Source organism: Macaca fascicularis, chromosome 12 (genome assembly GCF_037993035.2).
Source record: "Macaca fascicularis isolate 582-1 chromosome 12, T2T-MFA8v1.1".
Classification (NCBI taxonomy): Eukaryota; Metazoa; Chordata; class Mammalia; order Primates; family Cercopithecidae; genus Macaca; species Macaca fascicularis.
Window position 1 is genome coordinate 114,453,025 of NC_088386.1, and position 22,990 is coordinate 114,476,014.

The following is a 22,990-nucleotide window of genomic DNA, read 5'->3' on the forward strand; positions in this document are numbered from 1 at the left end:
GGGTTGAATGGTTATTTTATTTTATTTTATTTTATTTTTTGAGACAGAGTTTTGCTCTGTTGCCCAGGTTAGAGTGCAGTGGTGCGATCTTGGCTTACTGCAACCTCTGCCTCCCAGGTTCAAGCGATTCTCCTGTCTCAGTCTCCCAGTAGCTGGGATTTACAGGCACCTGCCCCCACACCTGGCTAATTTTTTTTGTATTTTTTAGTAGAGACGGGGTTTCACCATGTTGCCTAGGCTGGTTCGAATGGTATTTCTGTCTTTAGGTTTTTGAGGAATGGCCAAACTCTCTTCCACAACGGTTGAACTAATTTACACTCCTACCAACAGTGTATATGCATTCCTTTTTCTCCACAACTTCACTGGCATCTGTTATTTTTTGACAAAATGTGGATTTTTTAAAAAGTATTTGTTGTTTGATATTTTTTCAGGCTTTTCAATATGAGGACTTTCATCATTTTCATTTATTACTTCTTTGCCAATCTCCTTGCCTTTATTTTCCTTAGTCTTTTCTTCCAGAATACTGTTAAGACATGGAGGGTATACCAAGAAAACCAACGTAAGTCTCTTCATTTCATTTACTTTTACCATCTCTGTTTCCTTGCTATATTCCATGACCAAGCCTTCTTGACAAGGACTTAGTAGTTACTTCTACCTGGCCATCTACTCTGTATAGGACTTTAAGTGGTCACAGTTCTGGCCCCATGCAGGTAACAGTAAAGCAGAGGCTAATCACTGTTGTCCCATTTTCATGTCTTTGCACTCTACTCAGAGTAGGAAAGCAGCATATTTATGGTTCCAACCCAAAGTACTTATACACAACTGTTCCACTCTGGTTTACTAGCTTAAAGAGCTGTTCTAAACACTCACACCTGTAATCCCAGCACCTTGGAGGTCAATGCGGGCGCATCATGAGGTCAGGAGATCGAGACCATCCTAGCTAACACGGTGAAACCCTGTCTCTACTAAAAATACAAAAAAAGAGCTAGGCACGGTGGTGGGTACCTGTAATCCCAGCTACCTGGGAGGCTGAGGCAGGCTAATCACTCGAACCCGGGAAGCAGAGGTTGCAGTGAGCCGAGATTGCACCACTGCCCTCCAGCCTGGGCGACAAAGCGAGACTCCATCTCAAACAAACAAACAAACATATGACTTAATAGGTCACCATTATACAGCATCTATATTAGACTACCATTACCCTCACCGTTTTTTTTTTTTTAATTAAACTTTAAGTTCTGGGATACATGTGTAGAACGTGCAGGTTTGTGACATAGGTATACACGTGCCATGGTGGTTTGCTGCACCCATCAATCCATCATCTACATTAGGTATTTCTCCTGATGCTATCCCTCCCCTAGTCTCCCACCCACCGACAGACCCGGTGTGTGATGTTCCCCTCCCTGTGTCCATGTGTTCTCATTGTTCAATATCCACTTATGAGTAAGAACATGTGGTGTTTGGTTTTCTGTTCCTGTGTCAGTTTGCTGAGAATGATGGTTTTCAGCTTCATTCACCTGCAAAGGACATGAACTCATCCATTTTTATGGCTGCATAATATTCCATGGTATATATATGCCACATTTTCTTTATCCCATCTATCATTGATGGGCATTTGCCATTACCCTCACTTTTTACATTTAAAACCATCACCCCCTCTGTGCTGCATTGCATGATCACACTTTCTCAACAAGTGCCTAGCAGGTATGTTATATATTTATATCCAATAAATCTAAAAAAAAAAAAAGCTTATCTATAGAATCAGCAATTAAATATCCAACTAGCCTTTTCTAATTTATTAATAAAAGACACTCACTGATGTAATACAGCTATTGATTTTTAAGGGAAATTCCTAAATTTGTGGAATGTAGCTTAACAAATACAACAGCAACAAAAGGAAAATAAAAATGCTTCAGAGGAGAGATCTTAGGATGTTCATCCACATGGGATGGTAGAATATATATTGGTCCACAGTCTGATAACGTTGTCAGTCGCAATCTACGGTATCACTACAAAACTTCCCAGAGCCAGGTTTAAGAGCACCTCCCACCTCAGCCTCCTATGTAGCTATCACTACAGGCACACAGCACCATGCCCAGCTAATTTTTAAAAAATTTTCTGTAGAGTGGTCGGACGCGATGGCTCACACCTATAATCCCCACACTTTGGGAGGCCAAGAAAGGCAGATCACTTGAGGTCAGGAGTTTGAGATCAGCCTGGTCAACATGGTAGAATCCCATCTCTACAAAAATTAGCTTGGCTTGCAGGCAGGCACCTGTAATCCCAGCTATGTGGGAGGCTGAGGCAAGGCTACAGAGAGCCAAGATAGCACCACTGTACTCTATCCAGCCCGGGTGACAGCGCGAGACTTGGTCTCAAAAAAAAAAAAAAAAATTCTGTAGAGGCCAGGAACAATGGTTCAATACTTGTAACCCTAGCACTCTGGAAAGCCAAGGTGGGAGGATTGTTTCAAGTCAGGAAATTAGAGACCAGCCTAGGCAACATAGTGAGATCTTGTCTTTTTTTTTTTTTTTTTTTTGAGACAGGGTCTTGTTCTGTTGCTCAAGCTGGAGTACAGTGGCATAATTATGGCTCACTGCAGCCTTGACCTCCCAGGCTCAAGTAATCCTTCCACCTCAGCCTCTCAAAGTGCTGGGATTACAGTGTGAGCCACTGTGCTCAGCCCATTTCTAGAATACTTTCTAACTAACATGTCAGGATTCTACAAGTCTCATCAATTTTTTTTTTTTTTTTTTGAGACGGAGTCTCGCTCTGTAGCCCAGGCTGGAGTGCAGTGGCCGGGTCTCAGCTCACTGCAAGCTCCGCCTCCCGGGTTCACGCCATTCTCCGGCCTCAGCCTCCCGAGTAGCTGGGACTACAGGCGCCCGCCACCTCACCCGGCTATTTTTTGTATTTCTTAGTAGAGACGGGGTTTCACCGTGTTAGCCAGGATGGTCTCGATCTCCTGACCTCGTGATCCGCCCATCTCGGCCTCCCAAAGTGCTGGGATTACAGGCTTGAGCCACCGCGCCCGGCCAAGTCTCATCAATTTTGTTAAATTATCATATTCACTTAAGAGGATAATACATAGCCTATCCCATCATTCGATATTCTGAAAAAAAGAGCTCCTAAGTTTTTCACAAGTCATATAACCAATGCATACCTGTCTAAGTTAGTGCCACCAGAAGAGTGTTCCTTGGATCCAGCTCTGCTACCATAAAAGGATGATGACTGCAAAGGTAAAAGCCCTATAAAACAAATGAACAAAGGAAAAACGTAATTCCTAAATCAACCATTCAAGTTCATTTAATAATAAAAGTATACATTAGTCCTGATTATATTTAACTCTTTTTTTCCTTCTCATCAAATACAGGAATACTTCATTTTATTGCTCTTTGCTTTATTGTGGCTCACAGATATTGCAGGTATTTTTGTATTTTCTTTTTTTTAAACAAATTGAAGACTGTGGCAACCCTGCACCAAGCAAGTCAATCAGTGCCATTTTCCCAACACTATATGCTCGCTCACTTCATGTCTACGTCACATTTGGTAATTCTTGCAATGTTTCAAACGTTTAAATTATATCTATTACAGTGATCTGTGATCAGTGATCTTTGATGTTACTATTGTCATTATTTTGGGGTACCACGAACTGCACCCACATAAGATGGCGAACTCAATTTATCTGACTGCTCCACCAAATAGTCATTATTACCCCATCTCTGTCTCTCTTCTTGGGCCTCCCTATTCTGAGACAAAATATTGAAATTAGGATAATTAATAACCCTACGACGACCTCTGTGTTTTTAAGTGAAAGGAAGAGTTGCACATCTCATTTTAAATAACAAGCTAGCAACAATTAAGCCCAGTCAGGAAGGCACGTCAAAAGCTGAGACAGGATGAAAGCTAGGCCTTTTGCACCAAACAGCCAATGCAAAGGAAAAGCTCTTGACAGAAATTAAAAGTGCTACTCAAGTAAACATGTGAATAACAAAGCAAAACAGCCTTATTGCTGATGTGGACCAAGTTTTAGTGGTCTAGGCAGAAGATCAAACCAGCCACAACATTCTCTTAAGCCAAAGCCTAATCCAGGGTAAAGGTCTAACTCTCTTTAATTCTATGAAGGCTGAGAGAGGCAGAAGAAAAATGTGAAGCTAGTAAGAGCTGGTTCATGAGGTTTAAGAAAAGAAGCCATCTCCACAATATAAAAATACAAAGCGAAGCAGCAACTACTGAGTTATTAAGCAACTACTCAATAACTAGCTGCAGCAAGTTATTGAGATCTAGCTAAGATCACTGATGAAGGTGGCTACGTTAAATAACAGGTCTTCAATGTAGATGCAATAGCCTTATATTGGAAGAAGATGCCACCTAAGAGTTTCGTAGCTAGAGAGAAATCAATGCCTAGCTTCAGAGTTTCAAAGGACAGGCTGACTCTCTTGCTAGGGGCTAATATGGCTGAGGACTTGAAACTGAAGCCAATCCTCACTTACCATACTGAAAATACTAGGGCCCTTAAGAATTATGCTAAATCTACTTGCCTGTGCTCTAGAAATGGAACAGTGAAACCTAGATGACAACATATCTGTTTGCCGTATGGCCCAGGCTGGTCCCAACTGGATTTCTAATACTTTAAAATATTTTAGCCAAGTATTGGGTACAAATCAGCACCCAATAACTAACACCAGATTAGGCCGGGCATGGTGGCTCACACCTGTAATCCCAGCACTTTAGGAGGCCGAGGCAGGTGGATAACTTGCGTTCAGGATTTCAGAACTAGCCTGGCCAATATGGTGAAACCTCATCTCTACTAAAAATACAAAAATTAGCCAGGCCTGATAGCACACACCTGTAGTCCTAGCTACTCGAGAGGCTGAGGCAGGAGAATCACTTGAACCCGGGAGGCAGAGGTTGCAGTGAGACGATATTGTGCCACTGCACTCCAACCTGGGCGACAGAGCGAGACTCCGTCTCAAAATATATATATAAATAAATAAAAATAAAAATAATGTACAGATGTATGATCAGGGTTAGGTTTTTATTTCTAGTCTAATAAATATACAATAAATGAGCACCTTATTTATTGTAAGATCAAACACTTACCTGATGTCCTATTCTCTTCTGACTGTTTCAAAGTCAGCTGCTTTTCTCTACTGCTGGTTAAATACTTTCTGGAAGGATCTGTCATGGCCTTGTTGTTCCTATAGTTAATAATTTTACATCAATATAGTACAAGTGTATAAAAATATTGTTCTTAATTTTAAATAGTTATCATTAAAACATTTACATTTCAAGTGCTGAATTCATTGATATGCTTGAAAATTAAGCTACAAGATTGTTAGTCTCAAAAGGTCAATGACTTAAACAAATGAGAATTACAAAAATAATCTTTAATTACCATCTCAAGAGCCAATCCAATCCATGATTCTGATTAACTTAGCAAAAGTAAAGGAGGATTTTCTTTAAATAAAAGTCAAATCAAAGACATTAAGATTATTAGATTTTCTTGGCCAAAAGCAAGACCAGATAAAATGACTCAGCTACTAAGACCAAAAGAATCAATTAAAAAGTAAACTATGGCCAGGTGCGGTGGCTCACGCCTGTAATCCCAGCACTTTGGGAGGTTGAGGCGGGCATATCACGAGGTCGGGAGTTTGAGACCAGTCTGGTCAACATAGTGAAACCCCGTCTCAACTAAAAATACAAAAATTAGCCAAGCATGGTGGCGCGTGCCTGTAGTTCCAGCTACTTGGGAGGCTGAGGCAGGAGAATCTCTTGAACCCAGGAGGTGGAGGTTGCCGTGGGCTGAGATCACGCGACTGCACTCCAGCTTGGGCAACAGAGTGAGACTTGGTCTTAAAAAAAAAAAAAAAAGTAAACTGTTCAAGCTTGGTAGTTTATAGGTTTACAAAGAAAAATCAGGCTGGGCATGGTGGCTCAAGCCTGTAATCCTAGCAGTTTGGGAGGCCGAGGCGGGTGGATCACCTGAGGTTAGGAGTTTGAGACCAACCTGGCCAACATGGGAAACCCGGTCTCTACTAAAAACATAAAAATTAGCCGGGCGTGGTGGCAGGCATCTGTAATCCCAGCTACTCAGGAGGCTGAGGCAGAAAAATCACTTGAACCCAGGAGGCAGAGGTTGCAGTGAGCCAGGGATCATGCCATTGCACTCCAGAATGGGTGACAAGAGCGAGACTTCGTCTCAAAAAAAAAAAGAAAAGAAAAGAAAAGAAAAATCAAAATCAAAACTATATATTCCACATGAATAGAAATACTATTAGATAAGTGGCAACAGCATTTTAATTTATACTGATTAAAATTCTTTAGGATCATGAATACAAAGTTAAAAGCCTTTTTCTCCCCTGTATTATTTTCAAATACCTCAACCCATATAAGTAGAGAGTGTCCATTCAAATAAATGTTCATGCTTTAACAGTGCTAATTTAAGGGGAACCATCATGAAGTAAGCCTGTGGCAGACAATGCCTAAGTGTGCTCCACCTAGATTCCCTCTGACTCATTTTTGTATTCTCTCTTCCATACCTTCATACCAACTTATGTTTTTGATAGCCAGTATCAAGGGCTCTTCTTCACAGGACTGCCCTCAAGTTACTAGAGATACTTTGCCTGTAATCTCAGAGTCACAAACAAAGCCAGGCGCTACGGTAGAGAAGCCCAGCTCTCTTGATTTGGATTAAAACAACTTTATGGTGGAAGCTACATAACAGATTTCTCTAATATCAGGATGAAGACTAACCTTCATGTCCTTGTGTGACTTCTCCAGGATCACATCCATGCTTTGTTTCCTGCCCTTAACTATACTGCTTTCCTTACTCCCTTCACTATCTTCTCTGGGAGTACTTCCTCAGTAATTCATATGCACACTAATCTCCATTTCAGATTCTGCTTCTGGGCAACATAATCTACAACAGCTGGTACTAAAAGTGGGCCTAGGAAGCACACTCTAAGGATGGGATTCTGGAATTGGACTCTTGTTTGGCAACGGCAACAGAAATTCTGTTGCTGATAGTAATACCTCTGACATCTTATAGTGTTACAATTGCTAAGATTTTTATCTCTGGTGAATTAGGATGAAATAAGGTAGAGAAGGATAGGGCTCAGGTAGTATCTCCAGTATTTTAGAAATGTGGTCGAATGATTACACAATAGATTTTATTGGGGTAATGGAAATGTTCTGAAACTAGATAATGATGATGTAACATAACTCAAAAAATTTACCAAAAATAATTGACTTATATACCCTTAAAATGGGTCAATTACATGGTATGTAAATTGTACCTTAATAAAGTTGTTTAAAAATGTCCCAAATTATTTCACTCCCTATATTCAAGCTTCTCATCATAAATTCAGTCTATTTCTTCATCTTTTAATGGGGCTAGTCCTGTGATTTCCTTTTCCCAAAACAATGTGACAGAAGTTAACACTGTGTGAGTTCTGACCCTAAGCCTAAAGGTGCCCTACAGGTTTCCACTCACTCTCTTGGAACCCTGCCACTGCTATGTGAATAATCCCAGGCTAGCCTGTTAACAGTGGAAGACACATAGCCCAATCACCCTCACTACCCAATGGCCAGTTAAATCAGTGAGTCCATCCTAGACCAGTCAAACTCTAGCCAAACCATCTACTGATCACAGATGCGTTAACAAAATTAGAATCCAGGTACTATGAGCCAAACTGGGTCCAGATAAACAGAACCACTCAGGTGACCATAAACTCATAAGCAAAAATGAATAGTTACTATTTCAAGTCACTAAATTTTAGAGTGGTTTGGATACAGCAACAGATAACAGATGCAGGTGATATGGGGTAAATAATCCTCAAAAAGACTATGGTATTGACTGGTTGATGCTAAGTATTTCTGTGTTCAAGAGAGAAAACAAGCTCAGTTGAGCCAATTACCAACTTAAAGGACAAAGACAATGTGTAGAGTCACCCACAGGAGAGTTGCAGTCCAGACCTTGTAGAGCAAGACCATGCTGTCTGCAGCCAAAAATTATACCTCATCTGTAAAGTACGGCATATTACTCTTGGCATATTATTAAGCCCTGGAAGAGACAGAGCATCTGACTGATTGATGGTCATCAAGGGACTGTGCAACCAGAGCTAACTATCAGGAGCTGGGTGTTATCACACCCAAGAAGTCATAAGACCAGGAGAGTACAACAGCAATCTATCATAAAATGGAAGCAGGTATATTGGAATTGGGTCCAAGGAAGAAAGCAGAGATGACAAGAACATGCCTTAGGGGCATTTCCAATGTCAAGCTGAAACAAGGAGTAAACCTGGGCCTGATTAATGGATAGGTCATCTTGGTACATTGGTACAAACTGCAAATAAATTAATGCTGCACGATAGTCCCACTAAGGGACTGCCTTGAAAGATAGTGGTGAGGGGAAATCCTCCACTGTGCAGAGCTTTGAGACATGCATCTCATCATCTACTTTGTATGGAGAGAGAAGTGGGTCATGGACTCCTGGGTGGTGGCAAATGATTTGGATGAATAGTCAGGGGCTCGGAACGAGCAAGCCTGGAAGATCAGAGAGAAATGATTTATGGAAGAGGTATATGGATAGACTTATGGGAGTATGGACAAAGAGTGATCTGTTTTACATGGTAATGCTCACTAGAGAACAACACTGAAGAGACACTAAACAATCAGCAGGATAACTTGTCCAGTGCATGTCAGCCAGCCTCTGTCCTTAGACATTCTGTTATTTCTACAAAGGGACCATGAATAATATGTCCAGTGCATGTCAGCCAGCTTGTGTCCTTAGACATTCTGTTATTTCCACAAAGGGACCTTGAATAATATAACAGCTATGGTGGCAGATAGAAGCTATAAAAAATGGGTTCCCCTTCACCAAGGTTTATCTACTGTGGCTGCTTAATGTCCAACTGGTTAACAGAAAAGACCGAGTCCCTGATCCAAGGGCATCCCTTGAGGAAACCAGTCATTTAGTAGCAAATTGATTATATCAGATTTTTTCCACACTAAAAAAGACAGCAATTAATCCTTATTGGGACTGACAATATTCTAGACAGAGTAGTTCCCCCTTGTCTTCAGGGTACATGTTCTAAGACCCACAATGAATATGATGACATTCACAGATAGTACTGAAACCACAGATAGTACTGAACTCAACTACCACCAACTGGAACAAATTCTGTTCCTGGCTTCCACCCACAAATTTAATGCTACTTTATTTTTTTATTTTTGAGACAGGGGCTTGCTCTGCTGCCCAGGTTGGAATACAGTGGTGTGATCTTGGCTCACAGCAACCTCTGCCTCCCAGGCTCAAGCGATCCTCCCACCTTAGCCTCCCAAGTAGCTGGGACTACAGGTACATGTCACCACACTTGGCTAATTTTTGTAGAGATGAGATCTTGCTATGTTGCCCAGGCTGGTCTTGAATTCGGACTCAAGCCATCCACCTGCCTTGGCCTCCCAAAGTGCTGGATTACAGGTATTAGCCACCGTGCCCGACCTGCCCTTTCCATTCTAACTAAGCAATTACCCTGTACTGTGGCTGCATTTTCGCAGTTTGAGGTGCAACACAAAAACTAACATACATTTTTTTTTCCTTCTTCACAATTCCATGGATAGAAGATTCATTCTTACCATAGATCTTCGCAACCACAGCAAAGGGGCACGGTGGCTCACACCCGTAATCCCAGCACTTTGGGAGGCTGAGGCGGGCAGATCACTTGAGCTCAGGAGTTTTGAGACCAGCCTGAGCAACGTGGTGAAATCCCATTTCTACAAAAAATACAAAAATTAGCTAAGTGTGGTGGTGCATGCCTGTAGTCCCAGCTGCTTGGGAGGCTGAGGTGGAAGGATTGCCTGAGCCCGGGAGGCGGAGGTTGCAGTGAGCCAAGATTGTGTCGCTGCACTCCAGCCTGGGTAATAGCGCAAGATTGTCTCAAAAAAATAAAAAACCTGGCCAGGTGCAGTGGTTCATGGCTGTAATACCAGCACTTTGGGAGGCCAAGGTGGGCGGATCACGACGTCAGAAGTTCGAGACCAGCCTGGCTAACATGGTGAAACCCCATCCCTACTAAAAATACAAAAATTAGCTGGGCATGACGGCACGCACCTGTGATCCCAGCTACTCAGGAGGCTGGGGCAGGAGAATTGTGTGAAACCAGGAGGCAGAGGTTGCAGTGAGCTGAGATCACGCCACTGCACCTCAGCCTGGGTAACAGAGTGAGACTCTGTCTCAAAAAAAAAAAAAAAAGAAAAATCTTTTTTTTCTTTCTTTGTTGAGAGTTTTTACCTTTTCACTTAAAGAAGGCACTTTACAGTTTCTCTTTGGCACATCCGAATTGCCAGCATCACTACTGTCGTGCTTTGGATAATTATTAAGTAATATAAGGGTTACTTAACATAAACACAGCAATAGTTTCACAGTTGGTCTGATAACCAAGATGGCTACTAAGTGTCTAATGGGCAGGTAGCATATACAGTGTGGAGCCACTAAACAAAGGAATGATTCACATCTCAGGCCAGATAGAATGGGAAAGCTCAAGGTTTCGTTGTGCTACTAAAAATAGTACACCATTTAAAACCTATGTATTAGGGCCAGGTGCAGTAGTTTTCAACTATAATCCCAGCACTTTGGGAGGCCAGGGTAGGAGGATTATTTGAAGCCAGGAGTTCAAGACCAGCCTGGGCAACGCAGCAAGACGGCATCCCTACAAAAATAAAAATAGCCAAGACTAGCCAGGCATGGTGGCACATGCCTACAGTTCTATTTCGGAGGCTGAGGCTTGACTGCTTGAGCCCAGGAGTTGGAGGCTGTAGTAAGCTATGACCACACCAGTGTACTCCAGCCTGGGCTGCAGCAAGACCTTGTCTCAAAACCAAAACAAAACTTATGAATTATTTATTTCTGGAATTTTCCATTTAACATTTTTAGACCAAGGTTGACCATAGGTAACTGAAACCATAGAAAGTAAAATCATGCATAAGAGGAACTACTATATACATTTGCCTATGCTGTCTACAGTGCCTTGACCAGCATTACTATCCAAGGACTCATAGGAGTATCTCATTCACTAACAAGAAAACTCACATAATACCTCAGAACGAGGATTCCACTTTGCAGAATAGGAGGTACAACAACAGCATATGACCAGAAGATTCACAGTTCCTACCACATACAGTACTACCCCAAAGCTGCTGGACTGATAAAGTGCGGCAATACCCTTTAAAAGTGCAGTATGCAGAGGATCTCATTAAGAATGGGATGGCCTTCAAGATACCAACAAAATTATTCCATTTATAAAAAATACATGGGTCCAGCAACCAAGAAGTAGAAGCAGGAGTAGCCCCATTTGCCATTATTTTTCAGTAACTCACTTGGAGAATTTGTGCTTTCTGTCTCTCCAAATTAGATTTTGTGGGTCTTAGTTCCCAGACGGGGTGCTTTTTAATCAAGAAAGACAGTTAAAGAACAATTAAACCTGAAGTTATGGCTGTTACCTAGTTATTTTGAGCTCCTCATGCAGGCAGATTCACAGAAAAGGAAAGGAGTTACCACACTGGCAGGGGTAAATGACTATTATAAGGAAGAAGGGTTGCTGCTATATAATGAGGGCAGTGAGGAATTTATCTGGAATAAGGGGGATTCACTAGGGTGCCTTTTAATGCTCTCATGCTCAATGAGCATAGCTCTCATCTAATTATAATGGGCAATTACAACAACCACAGCCTGACAAGCATATGGTGACTAAAGGCTCAAATCCCTCAGATGAAGATCTCGGTAATGCCATTCAGTCAAACTATCAAGATGAGTAGAAGTGTTAATAGAGGAAGCATGGAATTGATGGTAGGAAGAGATGTCAATATGGGCCCTAAGATCACCTGCAGCAACACACTGTAGTTAATCCCACTAAGCCTCCTTTTGGAAGATTCTTCCCAGGAAGTGGGAAGCAACAATATGAAGAATCCATGACAAAATGGAATAAACTTAATACAAGACAGGATTCAACATAAACGGTACAAGCTAGGGGAAGGGGGAACTATAGTACCAACTCTTTTAGTGGACAACAGTGATGTCCCATCAGAGTCCCTAAGATCCTTTTTATCCTTTACACACCCCTAAACTGTGTATTTTCAATGTGGTTCACCAGTCAGCATCTGTAGTTCTTCAGAGAACTGCATTTGAACTACTTAAAACATTTTGCCCACCTGGACAGAGCCAGAGCAACTGGTAACCAAAGACGGTCCAGTATGAAAATATGAAAGCCCAGTCTCCCTGCCTCAAGCTGGGACAACCCAAGAGTTTCCCTGCTAGATCAAGATGAAGCCTATTCTCTGTGGTACTTTTACCTGAGATCACACTCTTCCTTGGCTTCCTCTTCTTCTCTGGCCTGCTTCTCCCACTCTGTTATTTGTCTCCTCTATAGGCACTGCTTTAAATGTCATTTGCACAAGTATATTCATCTAGGTCAGCTTCTAAGGAGTGCAAACTTAAAAAAAATCTAGATGTGATGGTGTAAAAAGTATTAGTAACCCAGAACAAGGATCAGTAACCTAGTGCTTATCAGACAGACTTCTAATTGGAACAACTGGGACTTCCCAAAAGTGTAGTCAATGTACTAGACTGGCATGCACAACCACGTTCTGGTGTACCTCCCTGATGTGCAGAAACAAGAATGCTAATAAAGTAACCCTACATTTCTTAGTTAGTGTTCTGGATCAGATCGAAAATAAGGCAATTGAGGTCCGCCTCCGTGGTGAGGAGGAGGAGGAGAAGATGGAGGTGGAGGGAGAGGGAGGAGGAGGAGGAGGCCTCGTTGCGGACAGCCAACGGGGCTGTCCCTGTAGCTCCCGATGGAGTTTGAGGTCATGAAATCTCCGCCAAGCTCTGCCTCGGCGAGACGAGGCGCCTCCGTCGCCCTTAGTGACCCCACCTGGGCCCCCTCAGCTTACAAAACACTACACAGCAAAATAATGATCTGCTAGACTGCTAACCCGAGCATCCAGCTTCCACAATGCCTGTGCAGGCAGCTCAATGGACAGAATTTCTGTCCTGTCCAATCTGCTATAATGAATTTGATGAGAATGTGCACAAACCCATCAGTTCAGGTTGTTCACACACTGTTTGCAAGACCTGCTTGAATAAACTTCATCGAAAAGCTTGTCCTTTTGACCAGACTGCCATCAACACAGATATTGATGTACTTCCTATCAACTTTGCACTTCTCCAGTTAGTTGGAGCCCAGGTACCAGATCATCAGTCAATTAAGTTAAGTAATCTAGGTAAGAATAAACACTATGAGGTTGCAAAGAAATGCGTTGAGGATTTGGCACTCTACTTAAAACCACGAAGTAGAGGTAAAGGTGTAGCTAGTTTGAACCAGAGTGCACTGAGCCATCCAATGCAAAGGAAACTGGTGACACTTGTAAACTGTCAACTGATGGAGGAAGAAGGTCGCGTAAGAGCCACAAAAGCAGCTCGTTTCCTCGGAGAAAGAACTGTAACAGAACTGATATTACAACACCAGAACCCTCAGCAGTTGTCTGCCAATCTATGGGCCGCTGTCAGGGCTCGAGGATGCCAGTTTTTAGGGCCAGGTAAGATAGGTTACTATCTTACCTTTTTTATTAGCTATTGGGGCTTGAGGATCCTGAGACTCAACCCGTCTTTATATGTACAAATATTGATATAATTAAAGATAAATTTGTTTTTGTTGTTGTTAAAAAAAAAATAAAATAAAATAAGGCAATTACATGCAAGATCTGGAAAGTGTAAATAAGGTAGAAGCATTATTATTCCACTATTTTTGATGCTAAATATCACCTTGGTTTTTCTGTACAGGGTTTCCAATCTCGGAAGTGACAGCATGGTTCTAGAGATGACAGCTTTCATGATAGATTCCAATTCAGCTGTTAGCTTAATGATAGAATAGCTGGGAGCATCTTTGGTGATCTGGTTTGAGGCAAACCTCTCAAAATAATTCCTGAAAACTTAACTTAGAGCCTGTCTTTTCAACTATCCTAATGATTCTGTAAGCCTTTTAATACTTACTGTGTACAAATACCTTTGTGCATAAACTCGCTAGAGTGAATTTTGTTCCCTTCAACTAGACCTTGAATATACAAAATTTGTTATTAAAAGTGGGGTGCTACCGTAACAAACCTAAAGTATGTAGCAGCGGCTTAGTAAGAGGGTAGGGAGGTAAGAATACCGATATTACAGATGAGAAAGGTGGTGACCATTTTATGCCTTAGTAAAATATTTGATAAATACGGTCATATTAACGTCTTGAAAGGCAGATCTCATACTCACTGAACCTATAGCTCTACAGTAAAAGAGTACAACAATTAAGGATACTGGTCTGTGTTAGTGCTTCTTTTTGCTTTCAACAAGGTCCTATTTGAGACATATAAATTTAGGCCAAAGCTAATCAGCTTGCAACCAGTGATGAAAAGAAACACAGCAGGCCGGGCGCGGTGGCTCACGCCTGTAATCCCAGCACTTTGGGAGGCCGAGGCGGGCAGATCACGAGGTCAGGAGATCGAGACCATCCTGGCTAACACGGTGAAACCCCGTCTCTACTAAAAATACAAAAAAATTAGCTGGGCGTGGTGGCGGACGCCTGTAGTCCCAGCTACTTGGGAGGCTGAGGCAGGAGAATGGCGTGAACCCGGGAGGCGGAGCTTGCAGTGAGCAGAGATCACGCCACTGCACTCCAGCCTGGGAGACAGAGTGAGACTCTGTCTCAAAAAAAAAAAGAAACATAGCGGACAGGCATGATGGCTCATGACTATAATCCCAGCACCTTGGGAGGCAAAGGAGGGCAGATCACCTGAGGTCAGAAGTTCGAGACCAGCCTGGCCAACATGGTGAAACCCTGTCTCTACTAAAAATACAAAAATTAGCCAGGCATGGTGGTGCACGCCTGTAATCCCAGGTACTTGGGAAGCTGAGGCAAAAGAATCACTTGAACCCAAGAGGCAGAGGTTGCAGTGAGCTGAGATGGCACCACTGCACTCTAGCCTGGGCGACAGCGCAAGACTCCGTCTCAAAAAAAAAAAAAAAACAAAAAACAGGATGGGCACGGTGGCTCGCACCTGTAATCCCAGCACTTTGGGAGCCTGAGGCAGGCAGATCACGAGGTCAGGAAATCAAGACCATTCTGGCTAACAAGGTGAAACCCTGTCTCTACTAAAAATACAAAAAAAAAAAAAATTAGCTGGGCGTGGTGGCGGGAGTCTGTAGTCCCAGCTACCTGGGAGGCTGAGGCAGGAGAATGGCGTGAATCCGGGAGGCAGAGCTTGCAGTGAGCCAAGATCATGCCACTGCATTCCAGCCTGGGCAACAGAGCAAGACTCCATCTCAAAAAAAAAAAAAAAACAAAAAGCAAAAACAAACAAACAAAACAACATAGCTGTCTGTGCCAAGAGCCTAGAATCAAAATTGTCTGGTAATTGGAGACCATGGGATAAAAATATCCAATTGCTTTTGATTCTCAAACTGAGGCAATGGTAAGAGTTAACTAGACAGTCAGTTTTGTGAGAAAATAACTTTGATATTAACATTAGCAGAAGCTGGGTAAGGGGTATACAGGAACATTCTATGTTATCTTTGTGACTTTCCTGCAAATTAAATTATTTCAAAATTTAAAAGTATGTTAAAATAAAACATGCCGGTGCAATGGCTCATGCCTGTAATCCCAGCACTTTAGGAGGTCGAGGTGGGCAGATCACTTGAGGTCAGGAGTTCCAGACCGGCCTGGCCAACGTGGTGAAACCCTGTCTCTACTAAAAATACAAAAATTAGCTGGGCATGGTGGCGCCTGTTTGTAGTCCAAGCTACATGGGAGGCTGAGCCAGGAGAATTGCTTGAACCTGGGAGGCAGAGGTTGCAGTGAGCCGACATCGTGCCACTGCACTCCAGCTTGGGCAGCAGAACAACTCTCCGTTTCAAAAAAAAAAGAAAAAAAAAAATTAAAAAACATATACATATATTGGCCCCAATTCTTTCTCAAGCCTGCTTCTTTTATCTTTAAAGAATCTTTAAACTTGGATGAAGCAGGCTATAAAAGCTATATGGCCTTGATGAAAAATACAGTCTTCAAAATCTATTTTGGTGGTGGCCTTTAAAGAAAACAAACAAGGAAAACCTGCCAGAGGGTAAAGCCAGGGGTCACATGGAGTACCATGGGCAAGGTGGTTTCTCCCAGACAACGGAATCAGACTGCTAGATGGGCTAACCAGGAACTTATTCCATCGCTTTCACTGTCCTCACAATTTCCACCTCGCAAGATTTTATCACTGCTATAGTCCCAAGACCCCTGCAGTTTCCTATTCTTGTCTATTTTAAACAGAAATTTTTATTGTGATTATTCTGTTCCTACTCCAGCAATGTATAATGATGTGTGCATGAGGTCTGGAGCGGGGAATGCAAATTAACTTGCCTTTTAGTTTTTAGGTATTAGACCATGAGGGGCACGGTCCAAGGGACATTTGGACCTTAGAGAGAAGACTGCACCCAGAGAGAAGGATCACCCAAAGATCCTAGACTCTGAGCTGGATACAATGTTCTCATGAGATTTGGCGTTCTTCTCCATTTGGATAGAGGAAAGGGTGTTCTATGTATGGAAGAATAGTGAACTGGGTTATTTCAGTGGCCGTAGGGGCAAACTAAGGCAGACTATTAGTTGTATTAGTTGTCCCTAAATAACCACTGTACCCTTTTGCCACAACAGTTGGAACACAGGCATATTTCTCAGACCTTTTCATAACCTGATATAACCATGTGATTAAGTTCTGGCCAATGTGATATGCACAAAAGTGGTATATGCAATTTCCAGCCTAAGGAAAACGGTATGCCCTCCCTTTGCTTTCTTCCACTAATAGAAATGGAGACATGAAAGTAGAGACTGAAGTGGCTACTTGAGTCCACAAAATGGAGGCTGCTTATTAAGGATGGCAGATCAATAAGACAGAAAGAATCTGGGTCCATGGTGATTATAGTTTCAGATACCAGTCCTACTACCTACTCAGACTTTTACATATATTACAGCAGCAAATCAATTAATACATGAAGTTTATTTGGCTTTTTCCCAACTCCTTTCTGGTGACCCCTTGACCTCAAGTACCAATTAACTATCTACCAACTGATTCTGTTAAGGTATTAATTGAGATTTTAACTGATAACTGTATAATTAGTTTTCTCCCCTAGAAGACAAAAAAAAACAAAACCTCACAAAATGAGGATGATTATTATGAGTTGGTGAGCACCCTGGGTTGATCTATTCCCTTTTGTTCAACGGAGAAAACACCTCTGAAAGATTAATGCTACTTGCCTAGAACACATAGGCTCACATCCTTTAACCTCTAGGCTGACGTTTTACATGAGTAAAGTAAAAAAGTAAATTTTTTTTAAAATTAAGCATAAAGAAGACAAGAAGGGGTTCACACTAAAACAGCAGCCAGCAAGAAACATCTGTTTAGAGTTCTTCAGTTCTATTCTCCCACTAAGTACTACAGATTTTAAAAAAAGGCAGGATAAGAGAAATGCAATGAAATGATCAAAGCAATGGCAATGGCTAATTTCCCTCTCTATTGAGCCACAGTCTACTGTCACCAAACCACTTTAAATTCTGCTCTTCCATCTTTGGAATTCTGATAAATTAAAACCATTTCCCCAATCTTCCCCAGGGGTTACAAATACCAGTCTAAGAAATACTGCTCTAACACTATAAAGGCCCTTAAATTAACTTACGATGATGAATCATTTTCCTTAGGGTAATCTTCATTCAATTCTGAGCCAGTTGATATCATTCTTTTCCTCTTTTCAGTACTACAGAGAACAAAGAAAAGGTTACTTTTAAAAAGCCATAATTCATATCACAAAAATTCATAAACCAACATACTTAAGGACAGGAAATGGGACTACTATTATTTAATTCTCTAAACCATTTTTTTTTTTCCAGACAGTCTCGCTCTGTCACCCCAGTCTGGAATGTAGTGGCGCGATCTTGGCTCACTGCAACCTCTGCCTCCCAGGTTCGAGTGATTCTCCTGCCTCGGCCTCCTGAATAGCTGGGACTATAGGCGTGTGCCACCACGCTGGGTTAATTTTTTGTGTTTTTAGTAAACAAGGGTTTTCACTATGTTAGCCAGGATGGTCTCAATCTCCTGACCTCATGTTTGGCCTGCCTCAGTCTCCCAAAGTGTTGGGATTACAGGCGTGAGCTATCACACCTGGCCCATATTTAAATTTATATGCTGTATATTTTCATGCTCAATAAGTGCCAGTGACATAAACTACATTGACAAACACTTGTAATCACTACATCTACCAAAAATGTACTCTGTACTTTATTTCCCCTCAAATTATTGGTATTTCTAAAAGGCCTAAAAGACATTTACAAACAGATACAGCTAATGAGTAAGAAAAAAAAGTCTCTCCTACCGATTTTCTAGCAACCCTGATCTAAGAGGTGTTGATGTAGATGTCAAAGAAGGAATCGTCCGAGTAACAGCTATTCCACTTCCTGCTACAGTCTTAATCGATCCTCTACCTGGATTACCAAGAACTTTTCGAAATGGAATATCATCTTTAGTTTCCAAACTTCCTCTTTTCGCAGAAGCCTGTAAAAATAAAGTTTGAGATAGTTAAATCTTCAAATTAACTGAAATACTTTTAGAACAGTGATTCTCCAATGGCAAGGTTTAAAAAATACAAATGGAGCCAGGTGCAGTGGCTCATGCCTGTAATCCCAGAAGGCCAAGGCAGGAGAGTCACTTGAGCTCCACAATTCGAGGTTATAGTGAGCTATGACTGTACCACTGCAATCCAGCCTAGGCAACAGAGCAAGACCCTATCTCTAAAAAAATGAAAACATACAAATGGAGATATATCTCTAGCGATTCTATTCCAGTTGGTCTGGGGTAAGGTTCATTCATCAGTTTTTTTGTTGTTGTTGTTTTTTGTTGTTGTTGTTTTTTAAAGCACTCAGGTGATTCTAATGTACAGTCAGTGTGAAAAACTGAGCTTGACACTTATTTTCCTATGGCTTTCTTATAAACTTAAAAACTCCACAGCACACCTGGAGAGGAGGCAAGAACACTACTTTGAATTACTAACAAAAAATAAAAATAAAAAAGACACACAAAGACATGGCTCTAGTGATCAGCATGAGAACTGATCTTTGGAGGAAAAAAATATCCAATTATGATTATGACACGTTAAGAAAAAGTGACAGTGACATTTGGTTGCCACAACTTAAATGCCAACAAAATAGTCATATGACTCTTGAGGGGGTTCTAGTTTGGAGGAATGAAACATATGATAGGGAGAGGGAAGGTGACAGAGTTCACTGTGAGGATGAGTCAAAGAGTCTACCCTTAAGACACAGCAAGAACACTCAAAGAGAATATGGCAATGTAAGCATTAGTTGGGAAATAGAGCTTTACATGAACACTCTGCCAGTTAAGTTTTATATCTCTACATTAAGAGCTATGTGATTTTTCTATGGAAGTTATGTCCCATTACTTTTGTTTTACAGAATTACAATCTTAGGATAGGAAATTTTAAAACTTCTAAGGTCATCCGAATGAATACTTTAAAAAGTTAAATTTATTTTCAAATGAGTGACACATTCTCAAGGTTCACAAATCAAAGTAATATTAAAAGCCACAGACCAATGGTAAGTCTCACTATCCCCATCCATCACTCAGTTCTTCCACTTCTCCTTTTCCCACTAATTCTTCCCTTGTTCTGTTATGCAAATACAAATCAATATTTTACTTTTTGTTATACAAACAGTAGCATACTACATGTCCACTGTTTTGCAACTTTTTCAGAATTTTGAACATCATCCCATCCCATAATAACATATGTATATATATAACACATATATATTTAAGATAGAATCTTACTCTGTCACCCAGGCTGGAGTGCAGTGGCACAATCACTGCTTCCTGCAGCCTCAACTTCCCAGGCTCAGGTGATTCTCCCACCCCAGTCTTCGAAGTAGCTGGGACTACAGGTACACACCACCATGCCCAGCTAATTTATGTATTTTCTGTAGAGACAGGGTTTCACGTGTTGCCCAGGCTGGTCTCAAACTCCTGGGCTCAAGGAATCAGCCCACCTCAGCCTCCCAAAGTACTGGGATTATAGGAGTGAGCCACCACGCCTGGCCGCATAGTAAGAAATATTTTACATCAAAACCTATTATATATATATGTATAAATAAACCAAAATAAAACTTTGAAAAATCAGTATTTATCCTTAATATGTACAATATGCTCTATTATTTTCTATTCTACTTTTTAAATTTAATTAGTCATGACCCACAAAATTGAATTTATGACTTCACTAATGAGAATTATTACTTGTGAAACCATAAATACTTGCTTCTGCTATATGTGTTAACACTTATGCATTTAAATAATATTTCAACAATTTAAATTCCTACCAAGGAATGTATGAATCTCAAAATAATTATGCTCAATGAGGGAAGCCAGACCCTGCCCTCCCAATATTACACATTCATTCCATTTATATAAAACTCCAGAAATTACAACCTAATCTACAGTGGGAAAAAACATAACAGTGGTTGCTTCTGGATAGGGATCAGAGGGAAGGATTACTAAGGACAATAAGAAAACTCAAGAGTTATGGTTATGTTCACTATGTTGATTATGATGATGATTTTAAGGATATATGTAAGTCAAAATATATCAAATTGTACTTTAAATATATACAACTTACTGCATGTCAATTATATCTCAATAAAAATGTCCCCCCAAAAATCTAACCTATAAAAAGAACCCGACAAAAATGAAATCTTATTCACTGCTTAGTCCAATAAATGGACTAAGTGATCACCTCTTTGCATAGCCAAAGAGAATTCATAAATTTACTTACAAAAGAGCTTCAAAGTTCTCTTACTCTATGGTTTGGGTTTGCTAAAATGATACATTTCAGGTATGCAGAAATACCCTTGATAGTCTATGACTATCTTTTTTTTCTTTTTTTTTAGATGGAGTCTTGCTCTGTTGCCCAGGCTGGAGTGAGATGGCACGAGCTCAGCTCACTGCAACCTCCGCCTCCTGGCTTCAAGCAATTGTCCTGCCTCAGCCTCCTGAGTAGGTAGAATTACAGGTATGTGCCACCACACCTGGCTAATTTTTGTATTTTTAGTAGAGACGGGGTTTCACCGTGTTGGCCAGGCTGGTCTCAAACTCCTGACCTCAAGTGATCCACCCACCTTGGCCTCCCAAGTGCTGGGATTACAGGCATGAGCCACCGTGCCTGGCCAACTATCATTTTTTCAAAATGCTAAAAAGATTCAAATGAACATACCTGATTGTCTGAGTAAGAAAGTTGCCTGCTGGTTTCCTTCTGTGAGGTCCTGCTGCCCAGAATGGCTCCAAAACTACCAGACCCCTGAGAAGGTTTCATGGCTGGTGACCAAAAATAAAAATTTTTTTAAATCCCCAAATCACTCACTTTAACAAAAAGATTTATCATTTTTATATAATATTGAAGAAATAGAAGAAACAGCAGGAAAAAAAGAAAACAAATCAAAGTGCCTATCAACCAATTCTTTCTGACAGAATATACATCTTATATAGAAACTAAAATTTAGAGCTAGAATCTGAAGCAAAAAAATTAAATAACACACACACCTGAAAACATTTAATAGGATAAAATTTACAAAGCAAAAAAAAAAGCTAGAATAAACATTTGGTAATTACATTAATAACACTATGGAAAAGTCATTGTGTACTGACAACATGAACACTGACACTGGATGTCAGAAACAGTGACAGGTGTATCTCTGATAACATATACTCCAAAACATTCTCTACAAGTAAGTTTATCCAGCAGAATAAATGGCTTCTATTCTGAAGAAACTAATGGTAGTTCAAAGAACATTCGAGGTATTGTATAAATATGAATTTACATATACTTTTTAAAATTTTATATTTTAATTTGGTTAGCCAATTTCCGACTGATGACCATTTGAAATGTTTTAATTTTTCAAAGTTGCAAACAATGCTTAACATCCTTTCACAAATATTTTTGTGGGATAAACTCCTTATAATAAGAATTACTGAGAGAACATACAATTTTAAACTAAACCGACATCATTACATCATTACATAGTCCTCAAACCAAACCAAACCAAACCAAACCAAAACAAAAACCTCTATGCTCCTACCAAGTATATGAGAGTATCTTGCTTCCCCTCACACTGCTACCAATGTGGTAGTAGGAAATTGAGTCTGGTGAAGTTGAGAATTTTTTCATGTCTAAGGGCCATCTGTTTTGCTTCCTGAATTCTCTATCTGCAGTTTTTGTCAATTTCTCTACTTTTTTTTTTTTATTGATGTGCAAAATAAGTCTTTGTATAATATATTAGTAATATTAACTTTGTCACTCTGGCTACGATTTTCTTCATTTGTCTTTTGTTCCTTGCTAGAGACTGTCTAATTTTTTAACACAAGTTTTCAATCTTTTTCCTTTATTAATTCTAGTTTTTATGTAATACCCGAAAATTCTTTTCCATCCAGAAATTACGATGAAAGTATTTTTTACAATACTTTTTTTACATTCAAATCTTTGGTCACTGTGAATAAAAGGAGATAATAAGGATCCAAGTGTATTATCTTCCTAAATGGTTACTTGTCTTGTTTATAGATAACACTTTATCAAATATTAGTCTTTTGTCCACTGATTTGAAACGCCATGCTTATATTAAACGCTTTATACTGTTCAAAGTATTTTTAGGCCGGGCACGGTGGCTCAAGCCTGTAATCCCAGCACTTTGGGAGGCCGAGACGGGTGGATCACGAGGTCAGGAGATGGAGACCATCCTGGCTAACACGGTGAAACCCCGTCTCTACTAAAAATACAAAAAATTAGCCAGGCGTGGTGGCAGGCGCCTGTAGTCCCAGCTACTCGAAAGGCTGAGGCAGGAGAATGGCGTAAATCTGGGAGGAG

At 40.7% G+C, this 22,990-nt stretch overlaps 1 protein-coding gene and 1 pseudogene across 5 annotated transcripts in view; one reads left to right on the top strand and one right to left on the bottom strand.

Annotated features, from left to right (window-relative positions):
- USP37 (ubiquitin specific peptidase 37) overlaps positions 1-22,990 on the bottom strand; it is a 121,260-nt gene that overhangs the window by 79,473 nt on the left and 18,797 nt on the right. For all 5 annotated transcript variants that reach the window (XM_074010123.1, XM_045367711.3, XM_045367708.3 and 2 more), the window contains exons 5-9: positions 21,347-21,447; positions 18,446-18,624; positions 17,753-17,830; positions 5,101-5,198; positions 3,161-3,245 (exon numbers count right to left, since the gene is read on the bottom strand). Coding sequence is in view for 4 of the 5 variants with exons in the window: in XM_045367711.3 (XP_045223646.1) it covers positions 3,161-3,245; positions 5,101-5,198; positions 17,753-17,830; positions 18,446-18,624; positions 21,347-21,447 (541 nt within the window). In the remaining variant the exon portion in view is untranslated. The remainder of the gene's footprint in view (positions 1-3,160; positions 3,246-5,100; positions 5,199-17,752; positions 17,831-18,445; positions 18,625-21,346; positions 21,448-22,990) is intronic.
- Positions 12,778-13,691, top strand: LOC135966478 (roquin-2 pseudogene; annotated as a pseudogene).